This window comes from Nycticebus coucang, chromosome 19, assembly GCF_027406575.1.
Source record: "Nycticebus coucang isolate mNycCou1 chromosome 19, mNycCou1.pri, whole genome shotgun sequence".
Lineage (NCBI taxonomy): Eukaryota > Metazoa > Chordata > Mammalia > Primates > Lorisidae > Nycticebus > Nycticebus coucang.
The window spans coordinates 28,306,319-28,331,514 of NC_069798.1; the positions used below are offsets into that span (position 1 = coordinate 28,306,319).

Sequence of the window (25,196 nt, forward strand, 5' to 3'; positions counted from 1 at the left end):
TCCAGAGATATACAAGTGGCCAACAAATACAGGAAAAGATGCTTAACATCCCTCAAGTGATATAAGTCAAAACCACGATGAGACACCACTTCATACCCATTAGGATGGTTATTTTTAAAAAGCTTAAAAAACAGAAATTATATAAACATTGCTGATAGGCTTGGCACCTGTAAAACAGCGGCTAGGGTGCCAGCCACATATACCAGGGCTGGCAGGTTTGAACCCAGCCTGGGGCCAGCTAAAACAACGAGAACTGCAACAAAAAAAAAGCTGGGCATTGTGGTGGACACCTGTAATTCCAGCTACTTGGGAGGCTGAGGCAAGAGAATTGCTTAAGTCCAAGAGTTTGAGGTTGCTGTGAGCTGTGATGCCACAGTACTTGATACAGAGGGTGACATAGTGAGACTCTCTCAAAAAATAAATAAAAATAAAACAAACATTGCTGATAGAAATATAAAATGCTGCAGCCACTGTGGAAAACTATATCATGGTTCTTCAAATGGTAAACACAGGATTACATATGATTTAAGAGTTCCACTTCTGGTATACACCCAAAGGATTTAAATGCAGGGATTCAAACCAATATTCGTATACCCATGTTCATAACAACATTATTCATAATAGCCAAAAGGAGGAAACTACCTTGTCCACAAAAGGACCAATGGATCAAAAAAATGTGGAATATATTTACAATGTGTGATGGTTAATGATAGATGTCAACTTGACTGGATTAAGGAATACCTGGTGAAGCATGATTTTAAAATGGGTGTGCCCATGAAGGTGCTTTCATAGGAGATCAGCAAGTGAGTCTGAATGGACTAGACAGGATCTGCGCATCCATTCTGCTGAGGGCTCAGGAGAAACAAACACAGAGAAACAGTAAATATGTCATATTAGTGCTACTTCTCCAGTTTTAGTCCCTAGTTGTTTAAAAACAAGTTACGGATAGCTGAGAACAAACTGTTGACCAATATTGTTGGAAGTGTCTGTTGCGACAATTTTAAAATTGAGTAAGGCCACTCAATACAACTAAACTGATTAGTATACTGGATTATAATTTTAAAAATCAGACATCTCAATTTTATAGAAACAGAAAGTAGAAAGGTGGTTTCTAGGGGCTCAGGGAGATTAAGTAGTTAACGCATACAGAGATTGTTTCGCAAGATGGAAAAATTTTAGAGATCATTGCACAACAATGTGAATATACTTAAAACTACTGAACTCTACACTTAAAAGTGGTTCTGCTGATTAAAAAAAAGACAAACAAAAAACCAGACATCTTACATTGAACTGACATGAGGAATTTATTTTGTAAAAAAGAAACATCTAGAGAATGCCACAGACAGCCCTAATCTGTCCACCATACTGTACATAAAATGACAACTGCTCACAATGACAAACTGGAGCACTGACAGACACGAAAGTACTTTCTGAATCTAAGAAATCAAATTACACTCAAGTAGTTTTAATGTCTTCATATACAACAAAGATGTACTACTCTGACACTTGGCAAACCAGATAACCAGAATGTCCAATCATATAACTTTTGGTGATACATAATTTGGCAATAACCAATTCTTCTGGTTTTATGTAAGATTACTCACTACATTCATCTGGTATATCTCTGCACAAATATTTAAAAATCCAATTTCTTGGTCAAGTGATATGTTGCCTGAATTCATTAAATATATTTAGACTTATGTATTATACAAAGTTAAATGTACAACTAAATTAGTACATGAAAAGTGCTTTTTACAGGAACATTAATACTCTGATGAAAAATGTCTATGAAGGTACTCTATACTAATTCTGCCTTTTAAAATTTACATCTAAATTTTCCTTCTCTAACTTATAATGAACTTTGTGATTTTATAAGAAATCTACGTCTCCTCAATTCTCAGATTCTTCTCTTTTCCCCCTTGTTCCTTAGCTTTATGGGTATCTTAGGCTTCGTGGATATTCTCATATTTTTACTTCTAAACACCAGCAGTTCTTCAGCTGCTTACAGTCCAGCATAAGAATTACTGCATTAAATTAATTCTAGGAAAAGTATTAAGGACATTTTTCTTGACATATATAGAACATGTCATGCCAAATCCCTTGTTTATGTAATAGACTGGTAATAGTGGGTAAATTGCACATATAGCTTACACTTCCAAAATACAATAACTTAAACATTAAAAAGTACCTTTACAATACCATCATAATTGACCTTATAACAGATGGCAATATTCAATACAAAAATCACAAAATCCACTAACTTTAAATGCTGCATATCACAGCATACAAACTCAACTCCCTATGACCTATTCAAACTATGACAGCAATTTTAAAATCTACTCTAGCATTTATATCCTAACTAGAAATTTATACGAAACACAATCTTATGTTCAAATACAGAAATAAGTAACATAATTCCAAAACCTAAAAGTATTCCAGCATTCTGTAAAAAGAAATATCCCCAGCGGCTGCATCCGTGGTCACTAGCATCATTGTGCAGCATTTCAGGTACCTTAAAGAAAAAAAAAAATAAGGTGTGTGTGGGCGGGTAAAGAGTAACATTAAAGTTTTCAGAATTAGATTAGTTTTTAGAAGAATTTGGAGGTAGTATATACTAGCTTTTTTGTAGCTGGGTATACTACGGGCCAATTCCTTAATAATGTCACACAGCCTTTCCTAGCAGTTTAACCATGATTATTCATGATGTTCTGAGCAAGTAAAAATTTGTGTTGGTTCAGTTTGTTCCACTGTAAAATAAAACTTATATTGATTTTTCTGCTTTATTGCCTGCATGTTTGAATTAAATATAACAGGGGGCTCACTTTTAGTTCGGAAATAGGAAACCTTACACTATAAAATATACTTTTAATGGTAAGATTGGCTGGGATTTTTTGAGGACTTTGCTGACAAAAGGAGAAGAGAAGTAAACTTAGCATTCCAAAGTACAGAGCATGCCAACAACATGTATGGTCAATTTTCTATAGCTATGTTGCAGTGTTGTATCTATCTATCTATATATATCTAACAGTTTAAAATGTTTTACATATACATTTATTATATATACATATATATGCATAAAACCTTATGCTAGGTTTTCTACAGCTCTACAGACAATTTGATGCCTAATTACTGAGATTCTACTAAAAAAAAAATAATAAAGAGATATATCAGAAGGTTTTAGGTTAAATGTAGTAGTGATGAGACACGTGAGTCTATATTCAAAAAGGTGGCATATAAGGTACACAGCTCCCTTTGTGGAGTCCTTAGAGTTTTCTTTTTTAGATTGTTAATTACAAGAATACCTATGTCCTAATATATAACGGGATGCACAGATACATCTTATCCCTTCTGATATATCGCTTTATTATTTTATTTTTTTGTAGAGACAGAGTCTCACTGTACCACCCTCAGGTAGAGTGCCGTGGCGTCACACGGCTCACAGCAACCTTTAACTCTTGGGCTTAAGCGATTCTCTTGCCTCAGCCTCCCGAGCAGCTGGGACTACAGGCGCCCGCCACAACGCCCGGCTATTTTTTGGTTGCAGTTCAGCCGGGGCTGGGTTTGAACCCGCAACCCTCAGTATATGGGGCCGGTGCCCTACTCACCGAGCCACAGGCACCACCACCCCCACCCTTTTATTTATTATTTTTTTTACAGAGTCTCACTATGTAGCCCCGGGTAGAGTGCCATAGCATCACAGCTCACAGCAACCTCCAACTCTTGGGCTTAAGCGATTCTCTTGCCTCAGCCTCCCTTATAGCTGGGACTATAGGTGCTTGCCACAACGCCCCGCTATTTTTATTTGTTGCAGTCGTCACTGTTGTTTTAGCAGGCCTGGGCTGGGTTCGAACTCACCAGCCTTGGTGTATGTAGCCCACACCCTACCCACTGAGCTACCAGTGCCGCACAGTTATTGACTTCTTAAAAACTTACCATATCAACTAGAGCGACATACATAAATAAGCCAGCAGTAAGTGCAAATATCCACATAGAAACATTTTCAGCATAATGACCAATGAAGATTCCTGTTGCCATTCCAAGATATGCCAGCATGGCTGACAAAGCATTATAAAGGACAGCCTGCTTAACAGTCATGCCAGCCTTTAGTAAAACAGCAAAGTCACCTTTAACAGAAAACAAAAAAAGGAGGGAAAACTAATTAATTGAAATTCAGCTTTAGGACACATACATATCCAAAAGAATTTCCAGATTTAAGAAAATTCTCCAGGCTCGGTGCCGGTGGCTCAAGCGGCTAAGGCACCAGCCACATACACCTGAGCTGGTGGGTTCGAATCCAGCCTGGGATTCGCCAAACAACAATGATGGCTAAAACCAAAAAAATAGCCAGGCATTGTGGCAGGCGCCTGTGGCCCCAGCTACTTGGGAGGCTGAGGCAAGAGAATCGCTTAAGCCCAGGAGTTGGAGGTTGCTGTGAGCTGTGATGCCACAGCACTTTACCCAGGGCGACAGCTTGAGGCTCTGTCTCAAAAAAAATAAAAAATAAATTAAAAAAAAAAAAAAAGAAAATTCTCCAACGTTTTTCTTAGAGAGGGAACAAAAAAACAACAAAAAAATTACCCAGGGCTAAAGCAATTTTAATCAGTAAAGTACCCTAATAGCTCGATAAACTAAGGTATCTTTTATTCAAAGTTTTCTTTTCTTCTTTTTTTTTTTTTTAGAGACAGAGTCTCACTTTATTGCCCTCGGTAAAATGCTGTGGCATCACAGCTCACAGCAACCTTCAACTGCTGGGCTTACGCAATTCTCTTGCCTCAGCCTCTGGAGTAGCTGGGACTACAAGCGCCCTCCACAATGCCTGGCTATTTTTTTGTTGCAGTTTGGCCAGGGCTGAGTTTGAACTCACCACCCTTGGTATATGGGGCTGGTCCCCTACCCACTGAGCCACAGGCGCTGCCCTATTCAATGTTTTCTTAAGGTGGGCAGTGCCCATGGCTCGAAGGAGTAGGGCCCTGGCCCCATATACTGGAGGTGGTGGGTTCAAACCCGGCCCTGGCCCAAAACTGAAAAAAAAAAAAAAAGAGAGAAAGATAGAACACATATGAAATTATTTTAGTAAATTTAAAGGTGATACAGAATGAAGAGCTAAAGAGTCTAATGTTACATAATAAAAGGAAAAAAGAGATACATGAAGATGAAAATACTAGTTGAGAGAGGATTCATGTGGCATGAAGGATCTAGAATGAGGAATATAAATTAGATGTTGAGAATTATAATCATTGAAGGCAGATGTGATGGTTTTTAAGTGGCTGAACACATGGTAAGTGAAAATGGTGTTGAGGTTTATGTGAATGTCTCCTTAAGAAGAAAAATGGATGTGAACTGGGATCCAGAACAACTAGGGAAAGTCTTAAGTCCTAGCGACAAAGAAAAACAATATTCAAAACGCAATTCATCAACTTCCCTTTTTTTCAGGCTCCAATGAGAGTTTTCCTCAACTTCTGTTAATGGAAGATGTTTCCTTTGCATCCTGTAATCTCACCTACAATGTCTATATGAAGATGGTTACTCATGTTACCAGTATGCTGGTACAGAATGATATTTGGTAGAGGGGAGATGACACAGGAGGCCCAGGTATTTCTTTGGCAAACCCATACAGGGAACTGTGTATGTACTCATACCTGTGGCATTAGAATTCTTGCTGGAAACAAATTTGTGCTCAGATAAGAAAAGAAAGTGATCTAGGTTAGCAGACTTATGACAAGGTATGGAAGTTACCTGTGAAAAAGCTTGCTCCAACTATTATTACCAAAGGCAGTAACCCTAGGATATTCCACCCACCTGGCAAATACAGTTTATGTGTTTCTCTTACCTAATTCGTGAGGTAACTCGTGACAAAACACAGCAACAGAAGTACTTAAACCACTTGATAAACCCTCAGTAAAAGCAGCACCTGTGTAAAAATCAATCAGAAATATCTGGCTACATGATTTTGTGTATTTTAAAATCTTATTAATATACAAAATAAGTTCAAAGAAATAAACTGTACTTTGAACATATAAAATTTTCCCAATCCAACTCTGTGTGTTCTTTGTAAGAAATCTTAGATGACATTCCTTTAGGTCTAAATTTCCCAAAGGAGCATAGCAGGTATGCCTTAGAGTGGGTAGATCATCTTATACAAACCTGAGAAGTAACTGCCACCATATAAACACTTAAGAAATTAACTGTTTGAAAGATTTAGGAAAGAAAAACTCAGCTATCTAGAGGAAAAAAATGTTTCATTTGCCTCGTTGGAATTCACTATGTAATTAATTAGACTTGTTTACATTCATTCTCTATCTTAGAAGAAGATTCTAAGACAAATAGCTCCTCCCCTTTTAAAAAGCTAATATAAAACAAGTCAATTACAAACCATGACTGTGCATCTCCTCATAATATAGCATAGGAGGAGAGCACCTGACTCCCAGCGACCAACGCTGTGGCTGCTCTCAGCCTGGCTATAAAACAACACTGCCTCCTTGGGCAAGTGGCTGTACCTTTTCATTCCTCAGTTGCCTCATTTGTAATCACTTCCATGGTTCTTGCATTAAATTACTAAAATTTGTAAGGTACAACAATAGCAAAAACCCTATAATTCTTCTTTGGGTAAAGATAGGTAACTGGTATTATCAGATGTATGAAGATTTCTTTAGCACAAAAGGAAAGATCATGAAAAACTAATTTTACCTTAAAAAAGTATTTGTATCACTGATAAAAAACTTTCAATGTATAGAGAGGAAAAAAATCTCACAGATTCATAGATGCTTCATAAAAGTTAAAGCCTTATCTTAAAACCTTACAAGTAAAAATAACTTTGGATAGGTACAACTTTGATAACAGGCTAGGCACAGTTCCTAGCATTTAATTGTATTTAACATTTATTGAGTACTTCCTTGTCAGAATAGTAAAAGAAGAAATAACAATTTGAAGGCCGGAAGCAATGGCTCTTGCCTATAATCCTAGCACTCTGGGAAGCTGACTGGGGGAGGAATGCTTGAGGACAGGAGTTCAAGACCAGCCTGAGCAAGAGTAAGACCCCCTTTCTACCAAAAATGGAAAAAATTAGCTGGGTGTTGTGGTGTGGGTCTATAGTCCCAGCTACTTAGGAGGCTGAGGCAAGAAGATTACTTGAGCCCAGCAACTTGAGTTTGAGGTTGCTATGAGCTATGATAATGCCACTACATTCTAGACTGGAGATCAGACCCAGACTCTATCTCAAAGAAAAAAACAAAACAAAACAAAACTCTGATAATCTTCAACATCAAAAATACCCTTTTCTAAAGTAATTCTTTGTTAAAATATGACTGGATGTTTAATGCAACATTTTCAGGGTCAACTAATAAGAAACAAATATATAGATGTATACCAATTGCAAGGCCATCACTGAAATTATGCAGGCCATCACCCATTATCACCATCCAGGCCAATGTGGCAATGCCGGCATCTTTCAGCTCCTCCCGAGAGTAGCGCTGACTGTGACTGTGAGGGTGGTGGTTTTGGTGGTGGTGGTGATGGAGAATATGATGGTAGTCATGATGGTGGTGGATGAGATCATCTGACTGGCCGAGTGTGTCATGGAAATGTGAATGGCATTTATTCTTGCACCCTCGAGGTACATATTCATTGTAGACGTCTTGTGGATGAGCATGAGCTATCATGACTTCTTCTTCTTCCAAGACTGCCGGCTGCTGAGAATCAAAGTGGGAGGATTCTTGTAAGTCTGCTCGTAAATACCCTTCAGGTCCTAGGGATAAACATAAAAGACATTGCGACAAAGAAGCCTTCATTAGTGTACATGAACACATTTCAAACATTCTCATTGACAAAGTCAATAGAAGATGGTAAAACATGGTAGCTCTTTCACTCCTGCAGAACTAAACATTCGAACATTTATTGACAAAAACTATTAATAGGCTGTAATGGATTTTAGAAAATGCCTATCTTCAAATATTAAGAATGAATCTTATTATTTATTGGTTTAGGGACAGGGTCTTGCTCTGTCACCAAGGCTGGAGTGCTGTGGCACAATCATAGCTCACTGTAACCATGAATTCCTGGGCTCAAGCAATCCTTCTGCCTCAGCTTCCTGAGTCTCTGGGATTACAGACATGAGTCACTGTGCCTGGCTAAGAATGGATTTTAAACATCAACCTTCAATAACTACCTCCTAGATTCAATTTCTAATTCTTCTGCCTCCTTGTTTTTTTAAAGATAACTTTTTCCTCATCATAAAAGCAGTACATGTTTGTTTTTAGAGAATGTGTTAGCTATTTCAAATATTTATTTAGAAAAATACTGAGAACTAGAAATAAAAAATATGTGTAGTCCTGCCCTCTGATGTTCTCTTTTTTGGAAGATAAAATTCAAGGGGAAAAAAAAGAATTTGAATTGTTTCATCAGCAAGAAGGTTTTTTTTTTTTTTTTTTGAGACAGAGCCTTAAGCTGTCGCCCTGGGTAGAGTGCTATGGCATCACAGCTCACCTCCAATTCCGGGGCTCAAGCGATTCTCCTGCCTCTGCCTCCCAAGTAGCTGGGACTATAGGCGCCCGCCACAACACCTGGCTATTTTTTGGTTGCAGCTGTCATTGTCGTTTGGTGGGTCCGGGCTGGATTCGAACCCACCAGCTCTGGTGTATGTGGCTGGTGCCTTAGCGGCTTGAGCCAAGGCACCGAACCAGATTTTTTTTTTTTTTTTTTTTTGAGATAGAATCTCAAGCTATCGCCCTGGGTAGAGTGCCATGGCATCACAGTTCACAGCAACCTCCAGCTCCTGGGCACAAGCGATTCTCCTGTCTCCGCCTACCAAGTAGCTGGGACGACAGGCACCTGCCACAATGCCCAGCTATTTTTTGGTTGCAGCCATCATTGTTGTTTGGTGGGCCCCGACTGGATTCGAACTTGCCAGCTAAGGTGTATGTGGCTGACGCCTTAGCCACTTGAGCCACAGGCGCCAAGCCAAGAAGCATTTATTATCTATTTGTACAAAGAAAAGTAAATAGCAATGAAGAGTTTTTTTTTTCCTGTCCTATATACTGTTATCTATTTTTTCTTTCTTTTTTTAGAGACGGAGTTTTTACTTCATAGCACTGGGTAGAGTGCCTTAGTGTCACAGCTCACAGCAACCTCCAGCTCTTGGGTTTAGGCAATTCTCTTGTCTCAGCCTTCCAAGTAGCTGGGACTACAGGCACCCACCACAATGCCCGGCTATTTTTTGTTGCAGTTTGGCCGGGGCTGGGTTTGAACCCGCCACCCTCGATATATGGGGCTGGTGCCCTGCTTGCTGAGCCACAGGTGTTACCCAACTGTTATCTATTTTGGGGGGGGCATTCCTGAAACTGTGGTTAGAGCAGTTATTTCCTTCCATCATTATATACTTGAGTCCATTAAAAATGTTGAAGAGGAAATATATGCAGGAAGAGCAAGACCATCTTACTTGTTCTTTAAAGAAAAACAGCAAGTTGCAGAATACAGGGTGGATAGGAAGCCTTATAAGGAAGCAGCAACAACAATACAGTTTTTCTCTACCCTCAGTTAGTAACCCTCTGTTGAGCCCTTATACTGTGCCAGGCACTGGGGGATAGAGAGGAGCATGACAAAGAATCTACTTTCAAGAAGCTTATGTTCTTGTGGGGAGACAGCTACTTAGTAAGGAAACAAACATGTAAATAAGGTAGTCTGAGGCACTGGTAAGTAGAAACTAGAAAAGGGTACACGCGGGAAAGTGACTAGGAGACCCACTGCATTTGCATGATCAGGCCTCTGAGGAAGAGACAGGGGAGCTGGAAGCTGAATGGCAAGAGAGGAATTTAGGTGAAGTTCTGGGAGAAGAGTATTCCAAAGCATAAGGAACAGGGACTGTGAGGTCTGGAAACAAACCTTGTGCGCTCACAGGGTGCAAAGAGGACCAGTGGGGCTGGGCCAGAGTGAAGGGTGGAGGAGAATGGAGGATAAGGTAGGACCTTGAAAGACATAGCAAGAAGTGCAGTTGAAAATTTGAATCTTGGGTGGCGCCTGTGGCCCAGTGAGTAGGGCGCCGGCCCCATATACCAAGGGTGGAGGGTTTGAACCCAGCCCCAGCCAAACTGCCAACAATAAAAAAAAAAAGAAAATGTGAACCTTATGCAAAGAAAGAAAATCTAGTAGTATAAAATGATTTCACATAGAATTTAGAAGTATCAGAAAGGTTGCTAGAACTAACTAGGCTAACCACATTATTTCCTCCAAGGACACCTTAGGGGACCCTGTTTTAATGAATAAATAAAAATGATGTGTAATTATCATATCAATGGCTTGCAAAAAAAATCTGAATCTTAACTGAGTCTGTCCAATAAGAAATGCCAAGCTAAGAATCAAATAACAGTAAAAATAGGAGAAACATGGTATATACAATCTTAGCTAAGTGATGAAAATTAATGCCACCAATTAAGTGACAGTGCATTGTATTTGGGCCACTAAAAGAATACAGTACCACTTTCTGGAATTCCTGCCAATCTGATTATCTTATCATGAAAAAATATTAAACACATCCAAAGAGGCAACTAAATGCAACATTTGATCCTGGATTGTACTCTGGACCAATTTTTTTTTCTTTTTGAGACAGAGTCTCACTTTGTCACCCTCAGTAGAGTGCCAACGTGTCATAGCAACCTCAGGCTCTTGGGCTTAATCAATCCTCTTGCCTCAGCCTCCAGAACAGATGGGACTACAGGCGCCTGCCACAATGCCCAATTATTTTTTCAGAGACAGGGTCTCACTCTTGCTCAAACTTGCTCTCAAACCCACAAGCTCAGGGCAATCCACATGCCTCAGCCTCCCAAGTGCCGGGATTACCAGCATGAGCCACAGTGCTTGGCATGCTTGGCTATTTTTAGAGATAGGGTCTTGCTCTTGCTCAGGCTAGTCTCGAACCTGTGAGCTCAGGCAATCTACCCACTTTGACCTCCCAGAATGCTAGGATTATAGATGTGAGCCATCATGCCCAGCCTTTTTTTTTTTTGGTGAGACAGTCTCACTTTGTTGCTCAGGCTAGAGGGCCATGGGATCAGCCGAGCTCACAGCAACCTCAAACTCCTGGGTTCAAGTCATCTTCCTGCTTCAGCCTCCCTAGAAGCCGGGACTATAGAAGGTAGCCACCAAACCTGGCTAAGTTTTCTATTCTTAGTAGAGAGGGGCTCTTGTTCTTGCTCAGGCTGGTCTCCAACTCCTACCTCAAGGTATCCTCCTGCCTTGGCCTCCCAGAGTGCTAAGATTAAAGGCATGAGCTACCACACCTGGCCTTGGACCATTTTTTTCTTGACTTAGAATGGTGGGGATAGTAAAAAGGTATTTTTTAAAAAAGAATAAGGTCTATAGACTAGAGAATAGCATTATATCAGTGTAAACTTTTTGATTTTGACAATTTAACTGTGTTTAGATAAGAGAATGTCTTTTCTCCTAAGAAACATACATTGAAGTATTTAGGGGTAACGAGGCTTATCTATAACTTACTTTTAAAATGGTTTAGAAAAACTGTGTGGGCCAGGTGTGGTGACTCATGCCTATGATCCTAGCACTCTGGGAGGCTAAGGAGGGAGGATCCCTGAAGCCCAGGAGTTCAAAATCAGCCTGAGCTGAGACTCCATCTCCATTAAAAATAGAAAAAAGTAGCCAGGCACGGTGGCAGATGCCTATAGTCTCAGCTGCTTCGAAGGCTGAGGCAAGAACATCACTTGAACTCAGGAGACTGAGGTTGCTATGAGCTAGGCTGATGCCATGGTACTCTAGCTTGAGTGACAGAGTAAGACTCTGTCTCAAAAAGAAAAAAGAAGAAAAAACTGTGTATGTGTGTAGAGAAAGAGAGAATGACAGATGTGTGGTAAATAAGGACTCTGAATGGATAGAATACAGGAATTTTTTGTACTGTTCTTGAACTTTTCTATTAAGTATGAATTTATCGAGATAAAAAGAAAATCACAGAAAAAAACAAATGTAAATAGATATAAAAACAACCTACTCACTGGAAAGTTAAAAAGTGAGATAGGCTGGGCGCGGTGGCTAACGCTTGTAATCCTAGCACTCTGGGAGGTCAAGGCGGGTGGATTGCCTGAGCTTGTGAGTCACAGACCAGCCTGAGCTAGAGCAAGACCCTGTCTCTAAAAATAGGCAGACATTGTGGTGGCATCTGTAGTTCCCACTACTTGGGAGGCTGAGGCAAGGGGATCACTTGAGCCCGGCACTCTACGGGGGGCGAAAAAGTGAGACTCTGTCTCAAAAAAAATAAAAAAGTGAGATAGTTAAAAAAAAATAAAAGCAAAAACCAAGGACATGGTCCCATCTCTTCTAGATACTTCTAGGTGCTACAAATCACAGAGCAACCAACTCCCTCCAGCCCTCCGATTTACTCATAAGGACTTACGATCATCTGTATCTACTTTCTCCTCATTTGTTGAAAGTTGAGAGTCATACTTGGACAATTGCTTCTTAATCTCCACCTCATCATCATTTTCAGGTTTTTTTTGATTCTAAAATAGCAAGGGAAATTAATGATTTCAAACAATCTGCTATGTGTACAACTTTAAATAAACACGTAAGCAAGTGATACAGAAAAAGAAAACAGAGTAACAGCCTTCTACTAGAATAAAAGCCATGTAAGGGCAAAGCACCTAGTTTATATATACATATATATATATATTTTTTTTTTGAGACAGAATCTCACTATGTCACCCTCAGTAGAGTACCGTGGCATCACAGCTCACAGCAACCTCTAAATCCTCAGCTTAAGTGATTATCTTGCCTCAGCCTCCCAAGTAGCTGGGAATACAGGAGCCTGCCACAACGCCTGGCTATTTTTTGGTTGCAGCCGTCATTGTTGTTTGGCGGGCCCAGGCTAGATTCCAACCTGCTAGCTCAGGTGTATGTGGCTGGCGCCTTGGCCGCTTGAGCCAGAATCTTAGTTTTTAATGGGAAATAGACAGATCAGAGAAAGTACTAAAATATTTATGAAAATACATGAATTCAGGATATTTTATATCATTTTTGCTGATGCTTTATTTGTCTTTGGGTAATGAGTCTAGAACTTACAATTTAGCCAGTTGTTTCATTCCAAAAGTAGTAAGCACCTATAATATTCCATGCTGGCAGATATATTCATACATTAAAAATGAATAATAATCGTTTCAACACAGCCTTTCTTGAAAAAAAAAAAGGTAACATTTACACCAAGAAGTACAGATAAGTAGGGGTTTGGTAAGAAAGGAGGGGAGAGGCAGCACCTACGGCAGGAAGAAGACCTTGTGGGAGGCTCTCGAAACAAGAAAAGGCCAGCATTGTCCTGGAACTGAAAGAAGCACAAGGTGGTAGGGGCCAAGTAGGTCAGAGAGGGTGGCTAGCGATGAGACTGGGGCAGTTAGAGGAGAACAGACAATGCAAACTGTGTTAAGAAGAGCAGACTTTGTCCCCAAACCAATGGAAGTCACTGAAGAAACGATTTTTTTTTTTTTTTTGCAGTTTTTGGCTGGGGCTGAGTTTGAACCCGCCACCTATTGCATATGGGGCCAGCGCCCTACTATGTTGAGCCACAGGCATCGCCCTGAAGAAAAGATTTTAAGGCTTGGCGCCTGTAGCACAGTGGTTATGGCACCAGCCACATACACCAAGGGTGGCGGGTTCGAACCTGGCCCGGGCCAACTAAACAACCACAACAAAAAAATAGCTGGGCATTTTGGTGGGAGCCTGTAGTCCCAGCTACCTGGGAGGCTGAGGCAAGACAATCGCTTAAGCCCAACAGTTTGAGGTTGCTGTGAGCTGTGACGCCATAGCACTCTACTGAGGGTGACATAGTGACACTGTCTTTAAAAAAAAGAAAAAAAGAAAAAATTTTAAGTACTAGTGTGCAATTTCATCAGGTTTTTGCTTAAAAAAATCACCGCCTCCTCTATGAAAACCAGATTGGGAAAAAAGGAAAACAAAATAACATGAATAGGCCAGTTAGGAGGTGACTGCTGTCACCAAGGCATAAGATCACCATGCCTGGCTTGGAGACACCAGAATGGAAAAACCATGGACATACTTAATAAAACTTGGTTGGATACAGGATGGGGGATGTCACAGATGATTCTCCAGTTTCCAGAATGAGCAATAATCTTCACTGGAAAATTTAAAGTCAAACTATTATAAGAGTTTCACTCTATTTATCAAGTATGAGATATAACCTTAATTTGAATGTAGAGATTTCAGCGTGACATATAGGACAGTGATCTAAAACTATGACATATACAATCTCCCAGGGGTGTAGGATGGATCCTTTTAAGGAAAAGCCTAAAATGTGCTGTCACAGGCCTAAAGAACTCCCAATACTCAGCATATGATGAATAGTTTTTTCTCTTTTTGAGAGAACAAAGTGAGATTAAAAACTATTAAGCAAGTAACAACAAGATCTGGATGCCCCAGACAAAAGATTAACTCAACATAACTCTATAAAGGGATAGAACATGCAGTATTTGGAAAACTCTTGTGAAGTCTTTGTCTAGAAATTATGTTTACTTGTTGTTCCATGTTCTTCATATATTCAATATTTATCATCTATTATGTACCAGACACTACTGCAATTCTTCAATTGTGATTTCTGTCGCCCTGGGTAGAGTGCTGTGGCATCACAGCTCACAGCAACCTCCACAACTCCTAGGCTTAAGTGATTCTCTTGCCTCAGCCTTCCAAGTAGCTGGGACTACAGGCCCCCGCCACAACGCCCAGCTATTTTTTTGGTCACAGTTGTCATTGTGTCATTGTTGTTTGGCGGCCCATGCTGGATTCAAACCTGCCAGCTCAGGTGTATGTGGCTGGCGCCTTAGCCGCTTGAGCTACAGGCACCGAGCCTGATTGTGATTTTTCAATACACAGAGTGCTATTAGAGTATATAACAATAAGACCTAAGTAAATTTCAGGACAGGTTCCTTTGAAAAAAATGTAACACTTATACCAAGACCTGGGCAGCGCTCTAGGCAAGAACAGAGCTCGTGGGAGGGCCCTGAAGTAGGAAGGAGCCAGCACTCTTCTAAAAGTGAAAGAAGGAGAGTATCTCTAGGCATTAAAGATAAAAGCTGTAAACAAGAGAGTGAGGTCCTGGCTCTTTAGAGCCGATATTCTAGTAGATATTAATAGTATTTTAAAGTAGAGATCATCAAATCTCTCTGACTATATCCCATAGTAATACACTATAAAATGATTATTGCATTTAAAAATATTAATCATAGGGTGGCGCCTGTGGCTCAAGGAGTAGGGCACCAGTCCCATATGCCGGAGGTGGCAGGTTCAAACCCAGCCCCGGCCAAAAACCACAAAAAAAAAAAAAAAAAAAATATATTAATCATAACAGAAACTGATTTCACAACTCACTAATAACCTAGAGTTACAAACTGGAGTTTGGAAAAAAAAAAAACAACTGTCCCACATTAGATAATAGCCTCTTAGGGCCCTAAGTTAAAGAGTATCAGGTTAAAGAAAAGCTATTTTTAGGTAAAATTCGAAAATTAATGTGAAATTAAATATTAAATGAATTATGGCATTTTAACTAGAAATACAGGGAAAAAAAAATCCCCAAGGTTCCACCCTCCACAATAATTATTTTTTTTAAAGGTAGGAATAATTCCAGAAGGCAAAGCAGCAAGATGGGCTAGGCATGGGGGCTCACACTTATAATCCTACCACTCTCAGAGGCCAAGGTAAGAAGATCACGTAAGCCCAGGAGTTTGAGGCTACAGTGAGCTATGACCAGGCAACTCACTCCAGTCCAGTCTGGGCAACAGAGTGAGCCTGTGTCTTGTCTCAACAAAAAAAAAAAAAGGAAGAAGAAAAAGTAGGATGTATCTTCAAACCAAGTGAAGCAATAACTGGACAATGTACAATGGGTACACGGAAGATGACCTCCCAGATTAAGAAGGAACAAGCTATTTTTCTTTTTCAAGACAGAGTCTCAAGCTGTCGCCCTGGGTAGAGTGCTGTAGCATCATAGCTCACAGCAACCTTCTACTAGGGCTCCAGCGATCCTCTTGCCTCAGTTTTTCTATTTTTTAGTAGAGATGGGATCTTGCTTTTACTCAGGCTGGTCTTGAACTTATGTGCTCAAGCTATCCACCTGCCTCAGCCTCCCAGAATACTAGGATTACAGGAGTGAGCCGCAGCACCTAGCCTGAACAAGCTATTTTTATCTGACTTCTTCCCTCTAAATTTATGTTAAGGAAAGGTTTCAAAATTTTTAATGTGAGATTTTTTTTAGAGAGTCTTACTTTATCACCCTCGGTAGAGTGCCGTGGTGTCACAGCTCACACCAACCTCCAGCTCTTGGGTTTAGGCGATTCCCTTGCCTCAGTTTCCCGAGTAGCTGGGACTACAGGTGCCCGCCACAACGCCCGGCTATTTTTTGTTGCAGTTTGGCCAGGGCTGGTTCGAACCTGCCACCCTTGGTATATAGGACTGGCGCCCTCCTCACTGAGCCACAGGCGCCACCCCTCAATCTGAGATTTTAGTTAATATAAAGTCTCTAAAGGTAGTTATAGGATGGATAAGGAAGCCACTGTTTACTCATCCATTTCTGTTTCCTACAGTGAACTCTACGCTAAGAACCAACTGTGTAAGTTTTCAAATCTCTTCACACCAGTTACACTTATTACTGTTCCTAATTTAATTAGATACAGCTCAAATTATGAAATGATGGTAATAATACTCTATGAACACAAAAGGTGAACGTTTTAAAGATTCAAAGGCAAGATGCTAAAAAAGCTATCAAATTATGTAAAGCTACCACTGTATAAAATTGTTTAAACTTTTAAAATCTGGATTCTACATTCAGAATAGCTTCACAAGTATGTAACCTCTTGTTCAATTTTAGAGAAACTGAAATTGGAAATTATAGATGAAGCAACATGGCTGTTTAAAAAAAAAAAAAGAAGATATAGAACCCTAACACAAAGAAAATCAAATAAGCAGAATTAGTATACATGTTATACATGTTTTAGACTAAATGAAAATGTAGACATGTGTATGAGACATTTTTAAAAGTCTCTTGATGGTCCTTTGACTGACTTGCCTAAACACATCAGATAAGAAGAGGTACACTCCAAAGGTATTTTTTACCAGAAATAAAGAACCTACTGTTTAACTTTATATTATTTTCTGAACTAATCTGCAAAGGGTAAGGCTGTGAAACAAAATAGAACATTCAGCTACTGGGTGAATAATACCTTACTTGGTTGTTTATATACATGTTTATCCTTGCCTTTCTTATCCTCTCATGAGTTTTAAGGGAAGTGCAGATAGAAAACTCCAGGGTTATTTTATTTATTTATTTATTTTTTTTTTGAGACAAGAGTCTCAAGCTGTTGCCCTGAGTAGAATGCCATGGCATCACAGCTCACAGCAAGCTCCAACTCCTGGGCTCAAGCGATTCTCCTGCCTCCTCCTCCCAAGTAGCTGGGACAACAGGTAACCACCACAACGCCTGGCTATTTTTTGGTTGCAGCCATCATTGTTGTTTGGTAGGCCTGGGCTGGATACGAACCTGCCAGCTCAGGTGTATTTGGCTGGCACCTTAGCCATTTGAGCCACAGGCACCAAGTCAACTCCAGGGTTATTAAGATTAAAAAATGCTCTACATGAATGCCTCTGGGACCAAAAGGTACTTTAAGGGTACTGAACACCCTCTCAAAGATCATACAACCTGGACATGTTACTCTAACAAATTAATTAGAATACTATTATAAATAAACGTCTGGTACATATTAAGTACTTAGTATACTTTTTCTTACCTTTTTCTTCTTATCTTTAAATTGTTTGATCAATGTGAGTAGATGTTCAACAAGAAACATGAAATACAAGCCTCCTAGTGCTGTCAGACCCTTCCAAGTGGAATCAAAATAGGTACTTTCTTCTATGTTTTGAGAAGACAGATGACTGAAGAGTGGTCCTCTTTTCATTTCTATTGCAGGTTCTTCATGGCTATGACTATGATGGTGACTTGCATGAGACTAAAGTCAAAATGATATGTAATTTATAAATTCATTAGTTTCACATGTGTCAGAAGAATTGGCTGAGATAGCAAGGTCAAATTTGAAATCATGCTGAATTAGGCAATTATTCAGATACTTCAGAGTTGAGGGAAACTGCATCACATTAAAAACAAAATGACCAATAAACAGCTAGCTCTCTAGAACTTAATGTATGTGATGTGCTATGGCACTTAACAGAGTGGGTCTCTTCAGTGTACAGATAGACACATTCCCCAGGGGTCCTCATAACAATATATAGGCAGTATTGACAACGTTTGACGTAATACCATGGCCACAAACAACAGGAAACTGCTGGACATAATAGGCACACAGTATCTACTGCTTATATCGTCAGCTGAAAAAGCCCATACCAATGTCATCAGACCGGTCTTGTAAAAATCCTAGTCTGCATGTAGTTTTGGGCCTCGGAAGATGCAGGGGTTGTGATACATTCAAACACTGAGTGCAGAGGTAGCTGCTGCTATGGAGTGTTGGGGAGCTGGTATGAAGCACACTGACAGAGGTGACACCAGGGACCAGGTGGGGTGGGGGGTGTCCACAGAGAACAGCAAGTGCGTGTGCCTCTCTGTGCTGCGGGTATTCCTGAACATCCACTGTCCGGCGGTCAGGGAGCTTTGCACAGCAAAATAGGGTTCTCTCACTACTGAATGGAATATAAGATTTGTAGTGCTCTAGGAACAGAATGACTTTCTTTTTTTTTTTGTAGAGACAGAGTCTCACTGTACTGCCCTCGGTAGAGTGCCGTGGCGTCACACAGCTCACAGCAACCTCTAACTCTTGGGCTTACGCGATTCTCTTGCCTCAGCCTCCCGAGCAGCTGGGACTACAGGCGCCCACCACAACGCCCGGCTATTTTTTTGTTGCAGTTTGGCCAGGGCTGGGTTTGAACCCGCCACCCTCGGCATATGGGGCCAGTGCCCTACTCACTGAGCCACAGGCGCCGCCCACAGAATGACTTTCTTTTCCCACTTACCTGAAAATCTTTAAAAGAAATCTTAAAAATGAGAGCCAAATATTTTCTGCATGAGCACCTATCCCAAATATATAATGGAAAATAACTTCACTTTATTGAACTTTTATTGGGTGTCAAAAAGTATAAATCTCTAAATATAGACATAAATTCAACTCTGAAGAAAACATCTTTAAGTTTCTTGGGTAAAGGGTCACATATTTTATTTCTGTGGTAATTACATTAACAGGTAAGTAAATAATTCACATTGTTGCAAATTGTCACAGTACTAACACATGAGAAGAATTTGTCTCCTTTTATAAAGTAGGTTCCAAAAAGTTAAATTGTCTATATTTAGTAAACTCCCTTAACAAGAAAAGCAAAATACATGAACATGTATTAAGATCTACCACACAAAGGCAGCTTTCAGTTACCAATTAAACATATTTTCCCCCAACAACACATAGTGAGGAATTTGGCATTTAAAAAATTTTTTTTGAGACAGGGTCTTACTCTGTCATCTAGACTGGAGTGCAATGGCACATAGCTCACTGCAAGTTATGAAATATACAGAGGGTACCAAAAAAATGTATACACATTTGAAGAAAGGAAAAGAATTATATATCATTTTAACAGAACATGAATACGAGTCACCTCAGCACCTCTTATAATTCCAAAAGTCAAATGTGACTTGAGTATTACAAATTTGATAGATTTTTCCTTTCTTAAAATGTACACACATTTTTTTGTACTCTCTATATTTTAAAACCAACTTCTCTGAACCAAATTTCTAATGTTTTTACAAATGGATGTAAAGAATTCTAATACAAGCCAAAAAATTTTTTTTCAATGTTCACTAATAAAGCACTAATAGGACAAATTATTATACTTACATGTGGAAGAAGGTGCAAAAAAGCATCGCCGCTTAAAGTCCCAACAGCTAATGCCACAAGGAAACTTAGGAGAAATTTGAAAAACACTCGATTCATGAGAGGCACTAAGATAACTCCCAGCAAAGATAGGAAACTAATGATGGAAATGGCTATGAAGCCACCAACCCAGGCTGTCAAATAAAACAAAGGAAAATCATACAATTAAATAAACTTCAATGAGAGATCTTTGTAGAGTAGTAAGCAACATGTAAAGGCAGAGAAACTAAAGACACACAAGTTCAGTGCAAATAGGACTGTAGGCAATAGCATAATAAGCAAGAAACTTGGTCAAATTAACCAACTCTCCAGCTAAGTCCTGTGGGAAATTCTTCATATGGGGGTGAAAGGAAAAGAAAACCAGGAATTGAATAATTTCTTCAGTAAACAAGCCAGTTATTCCTTTCTCATTATAGCTTTTGAGCAATGTTACCCTACAGGAGAGCTTATCAATAAGAACATACCAGAAATAAGTTCCAAAGCAGAGATGAACCCTGACCCCCTTCTCAGTGACAGGAGATAAAAATCCCAAATTTCAGATGATTTTGATACTTCCTATAGAATGATCCCAGACAAACCGTAACATTAAGTTGTATTTTCTGGGTTTTTAAAGAAGGTAATGCTAACATCCTTGCTTGCTTTCTACCTATCCAGGGCAGAGATTAACTAAGATGACATATTTGGAATTATGCTGAAAAACAAATAGGTTGATGAGAGTATAAGAAAAAGTAGAACACAAATGTATCTACTGGAAATTGTTTTTACATAAAAAAGGCAACTCTACCTATTTGTAAAGAATAGGTCTTTGGAGGGATTTCAGCCTTCTTTTCACTTGTTGTATGAATCAGACAAGATCTGGCATCAATTTGATTGATGATGGCTGGGCAGAGATAGCTGAACTCTGTCGCATTCAGTGGCACCTGGATGCTCATGCCATGAGATGTAAGTAGTTTTGATGCATTGAAACACTGAGGAAACAAAGCAGTGAAAATCACCAAAAGGCATTCCCATTAGAGAATCCAAAATGGTACTTCGATGACACAATACCCTTTCTTGAATGAAGCTACTTCTTTATTTTTTCAAGTGAATGCAGATGATCAACTTTTGTTTTGAGTACTTTGAAACTTGCCTCTGGCTATTTGGAGATACTATGTCTCAGGATGGTATCTCTCCTGTCCACTTCTTGGGAGAAGTAGTTACATCACCAGTGATTTAGGGAGAAAGCCTCAAGTGGAACAAGCTTGAGGATAAATGGATTCACAAGCCTGTTAACTCATTGTATAAACCTATTAAGGAAATGAGCCTTAATTTCGAAATGGAGTTTCATTAGAGATTAAGAAATATGTTTCTTTAGTACTAATGCTATCCTAGTTGGCCTAAACAAGCCCAAGACATGTCACTCTCCCCTGCTTGCAAAAACTTAGCTGAGTTTTGTCTGGGGAAATAATTCTCTACAATGAGGGAATATTAAATTATACAGATTACTCTTGTGGAGGGCAATGCTTGTTAAAAAAACAAACCTGTACTGACAGGCAGATGTTTTCAACAATTTTAATTGGGTGACTAGCTAAGCTTGAAGAAACTCCTCCATGCAATCTAACCTCCCCCATCAAAAAAAAAAACCAACAAAAAAAACCAATTAGCTTTAGTTCCCCATATTCTCAGTACTTAGAGCAAACTTCATCCCAGTGTTGTTACTGCTATGATCATCAATAGCATTCTAGAATTTGTATAGTCATATACTGGTTTGAACGAAGAACTTTAAGTTTTGCTCATTAAAGTATACCAATTCCTTCTTCTTGGTATCTCTCAGCCAACATGAATTATGTATGTGCAGTCTGGAAGTCTACTCTAGAAAAATACCACATGAACTTACAATCTTGCTGCCCAGAGTTTTCACTTGTCCAACATGACATTCTTGGTAGCTTCTCCAATTTCAACCAACCCCTGAGAAGTTATTGTGGTCCTTCTACCAAGGAAGTAGCAGTGCTCTTTTTGGCATTCGTAAGCCCCTTTGGTCACCCCCTTCCCCTAAGACATGGATTCCAATTCCTGCTTTTTCAACCCATTTTCTATTTTTTATTGGTAACACTCACTTTTATAGACTTTCTCTAAAAATAACCCTGATGTCTTCCTATATTTTATGTTTGTTTTTTTTTTTGTGGTTTTTGGCCGGGGCTGGGTTTGAACCCACCACCTCCAGCATATGGGACCGGCGCCCTACTCCTTGAGCCACAGGCGCCACCCATATTTTATGTTCTTATTAGACCAAAATAGCAGGCAGCAATATGCTAACCAAACAGCTGTCCCCCAAGTTGTATATTAGGGATGTTTATAAAACAGCAGGCACACCTTGAGCCAAGTGCCTTGCTGAGAAGATAGAAATTCCCTTTTCAACAATGTTCCCATTTTATTTTTATTTTGAACTCCTTATAATTAGAGATAAAGTAGTAATGACAGGACACACAGGTATATTAAAAGAATGAACAGCACTTATCTTACCTCCTGAGTATTTTCATTTGTGTTTCTGGAATACATAAAGTCTTTGCGGGGCTCACTCACAGATTCATTTGTTTTCCTACCAACTAGCCGGCTTACCCAGCTCTTTTCTGTGATACTGGGTGGAGTGGAATTGCTAATATCTTTGGGGAGTTTTCCAGGTTTTGGAGTCTCAATTGTTTCCAGATAGTGAGTTCCTTCAGAGACAGCAGTGTACACAGTTGAAGTCACTTCACTAGCACTAACACTCTCCTTGGCATTCCTTCTACCACTGGTGTGTTCTGCTCGGTGAGATCCTTTCCCCTGGCTGTTTCTAGGCTCTTTACCTGAACTATCAGACTCATGATCTGGGCAAGGAGTCTTCCGATTATTTTTATTGGATGCAGCATGATTATGGTGAGAGTGACGATCGTGGTCAGAATGATGCTCGTGGTCAAAGTGATGCTCTCGGTCATGGTGTATATGAATTCTTTTGATTTTATCTATGCCTATATTCTGCAGCAATTTTCTGAACCCTTCAACTGACAAGGAATTATTTTCTCCATAGCGGTAGAAAAGCTGTTGTAGATGATGTCGCTGTGTGGTAACTGCCAAGTCAACATTAATGCCAGATTCCCAATTTGGATTAATTTTCTCAGTGGTCTGAGGAAAAGTAGCAGCTGATTCTAGTTCACGAAGGGAATTTGTAACTGAAAGGGTGAAGGTCAGGATTAAGATTACTGACAAATTCCTCGCCATTTCACCTTCCTAAAAAAGAGGGAAAAAAAAAGTTCTTGGCTCACTTCTAAAACAACTTGAATTAAGAAACTTCATACTGAAGATTGATGTCTAATCAAATAATCAAGGTTTCCAGGGTGTCACTTGGTGTGACCAGTGTGGGGCTAGGTACTTACTGCACAGAGAACTAGAATCCCAGAGTCCACTCTTGCATTGCCCAAACATAGGAAACAACTAGAGAACAGCTGAGTGCTAAGAGATTGCAATTATCAGGGTAAAAGCAATAGTGATTCAGAGACAAGAGAGATCCACGTCGTCATAGCCATTCTGACACCTTCTTACTGTGTTGAGGATAGAACGATTAGAAATAAAACCTAACTACCTCCACCATCATCATCATTTCATAAAAGAATCTCTGAACACCCAGAAAGGAGAAATGATAATCTCAAAATTCACATTAAATTTTTTTTTAAAAAAACTAATGCTCTCCTTATAAAAAAGTCCACTTAAGGCCGCTTTCCCCCATCCCATTACCTCAAAGGTGTTCGATTCTACCGGTTTCTCGCGTATCTCTCAGCATATTTTCTATGCATACTCAAGTAGATGTGTACTTTAAACACACAAATGGGATCTTTTCTCCCACTGGACAATGAATCAGACAAGTTGTCATGTCTGTACTGTCATGTACTGATTTACCTAACTCTTTCAGTGACTGCATAATGATGATAGTTCTTTGAGTAAAATGAGATTCAAGAAAAACTCATTATATCGTTTTTTACATTGCTGCAAACCACTGAAAATTTTATCACAGTTACTCATCCCCATAATAGAGCTCGGAACCAAAGGCCTAAGTTCCAAAAGGGAGTTAGGAATCAAGTTGGGGCTTGAAAAGCAGAATTCAGTTAAGCAGAGGAAGGTACAATCAGATAAGCAGATAGCTCAGGATGCAGCAGGTGTCCAGCAACAATGGTGGATGGTGGCCTCCAACGCCCGGAGGACTCCAAACACGGGTCTCCAACAAAAGACGCAGAGGTCAGGATTCCGACAAGTAAGAGCATCAATGGGACAACCAAGCTCTATAACTGTCAGCTGTTCTTCACTTCATCTGCAAAGCCAGTAAGGCCGTGAAGGAAGAAAACGCATGAAGGAACGTATGTGGAAATGCTCCCGAAACTCCATGTGTTGCACGAGTGCGGTTTATCAAACTGGGAGCAGCGGACAATGGAGGCACAGTGTATAGCTAGCTAGAGCAGGACGAGGGTCCTCAAAGAATCTTCAGAACCTGAACTTTTGAAAATTCTTTTGATAGGCAAAAGAGAATCCTTTGGAAATCATTCCCAGGAGATCGACTAGGAGCGGGGTGGGTGGGGACAAGCACCGGGGGCCGCTCCAAGCCTTTCTCCAGGGAAGATGCTGAGGGCGGTCACGACCCCGTCCGCAAATCTCCTTCCCTGCAAGCCGGCGTGTGTTGGAGGAAAAAAGAAAGCAGAATGAAAAGGCCTTGGAAAAAAGGCGAGTGGAGAAAACGAAAAAGAGGTCACAAAGCTTTGCTTCTAAGGGCTTTCTGAACAGTGCCTTTTTCGAATATGGGATGAAAAGTACAAACCGTGTCCTCAAAAGTCCTCTGCTGGACCCCGATGCTTATCTGGCACCCCAACTGGGAAGTCTGGCTCTCCCGGGCGCCTGGGCACCTGCGGGGGCTACCCCCAGACCCCCTCTGCAGTCCCCCGCCCGGTGCTCCGGACCCCGTCTCTGCAGCCCGCCCCGCCTGCCTCCGCCCCTCTCCCGGACCTGCAAGACTCACCTCTCCGCCGTCTCGCCGGCCGCAGCCTGGCCCCGCGCTCAGGTTCGGTTCCCTGCGGATGGTCCGGAGGGCTCGGAACCTGCCCGCGACGGTCTCTCCTACAGGGCGCGGAGAAGCGGAGGTCTCATGGACCCGGCCGCCCCTCGATCCCGGGGTACCACCGTGCAGTCACCCGGCAGCCGCGCCCCTCGCTTCTCAGGAGCCGGAGGACAATCACTAATCACTGCCACGCGCAGCGCGCGCCCGGGAACCACCGC

General features: G+C 40.4%; 1 protein-coding gene across 1 annotated transcript; it reads right to left on the reverse strand.

Annotated features, from left to right (window-relative positions):
- Nucleotides 1-1,263: 1,263 nt before the first annotated feature.
- Nucleotides 1,264-25,071, reverse strand: SLC39A6 (solute carrier family 39 member 6). Its single transcript, XM_053571065.1, has 10 exons — nucleotides 24,940-25,071; nucleotides 22,422-23,165; nucleotides 20,704-20,887; nucleotides 19,884-20,053; nucleotides 17,781-17,999; nucleotides 12,395-12,500; nucleotides 7,367-7,744; nucleotides 5,831-5,911; nucleotides 3,934-4,124; nucleotides 1,264-2,512 (listed from the first exon to the last, which is right to left on the reverse strand). The coding sequence occupies exons 2-10, from the start codon at nucleotides 23,154-23,156 to the stop codon at nucleotides 2,360-2,362; spliced, it is 2,217 nt and encodes a 738-aa protein (XP_053427040.1). The 5' UTR covers nucleotides 23,157-23,165; nucleotides 24,940-25,071; the 3' UTR covers nucleotides 1,264-2,359.
- Nucleotides 25,072-25,196: the final 125 nt, after the last annotated feature.

Coding starts and splice junctions, on each gene's coding strand:
- SLC39A6 (XM_053571065.1), bottom strand. CDS start 23,156: ATGGCGAGGAATTTGTCAGTAATCTTAATCCTGACCTTCACCCTTTCA. Junction 20,888..22,421: donor CAAATGAAAATACTCAGGAG/GTAAGATAAGTG, acceptor TTGTTTCCTCAG/TGTTTCAATGCATCAAAACT. Junction 7,745..12,394: donor GAAAGTAGATACAGATGATC/GTAAGTCCTTAT, acceptor GTTTATCCCTAG/GACCTGAAGGGTATTTACGA.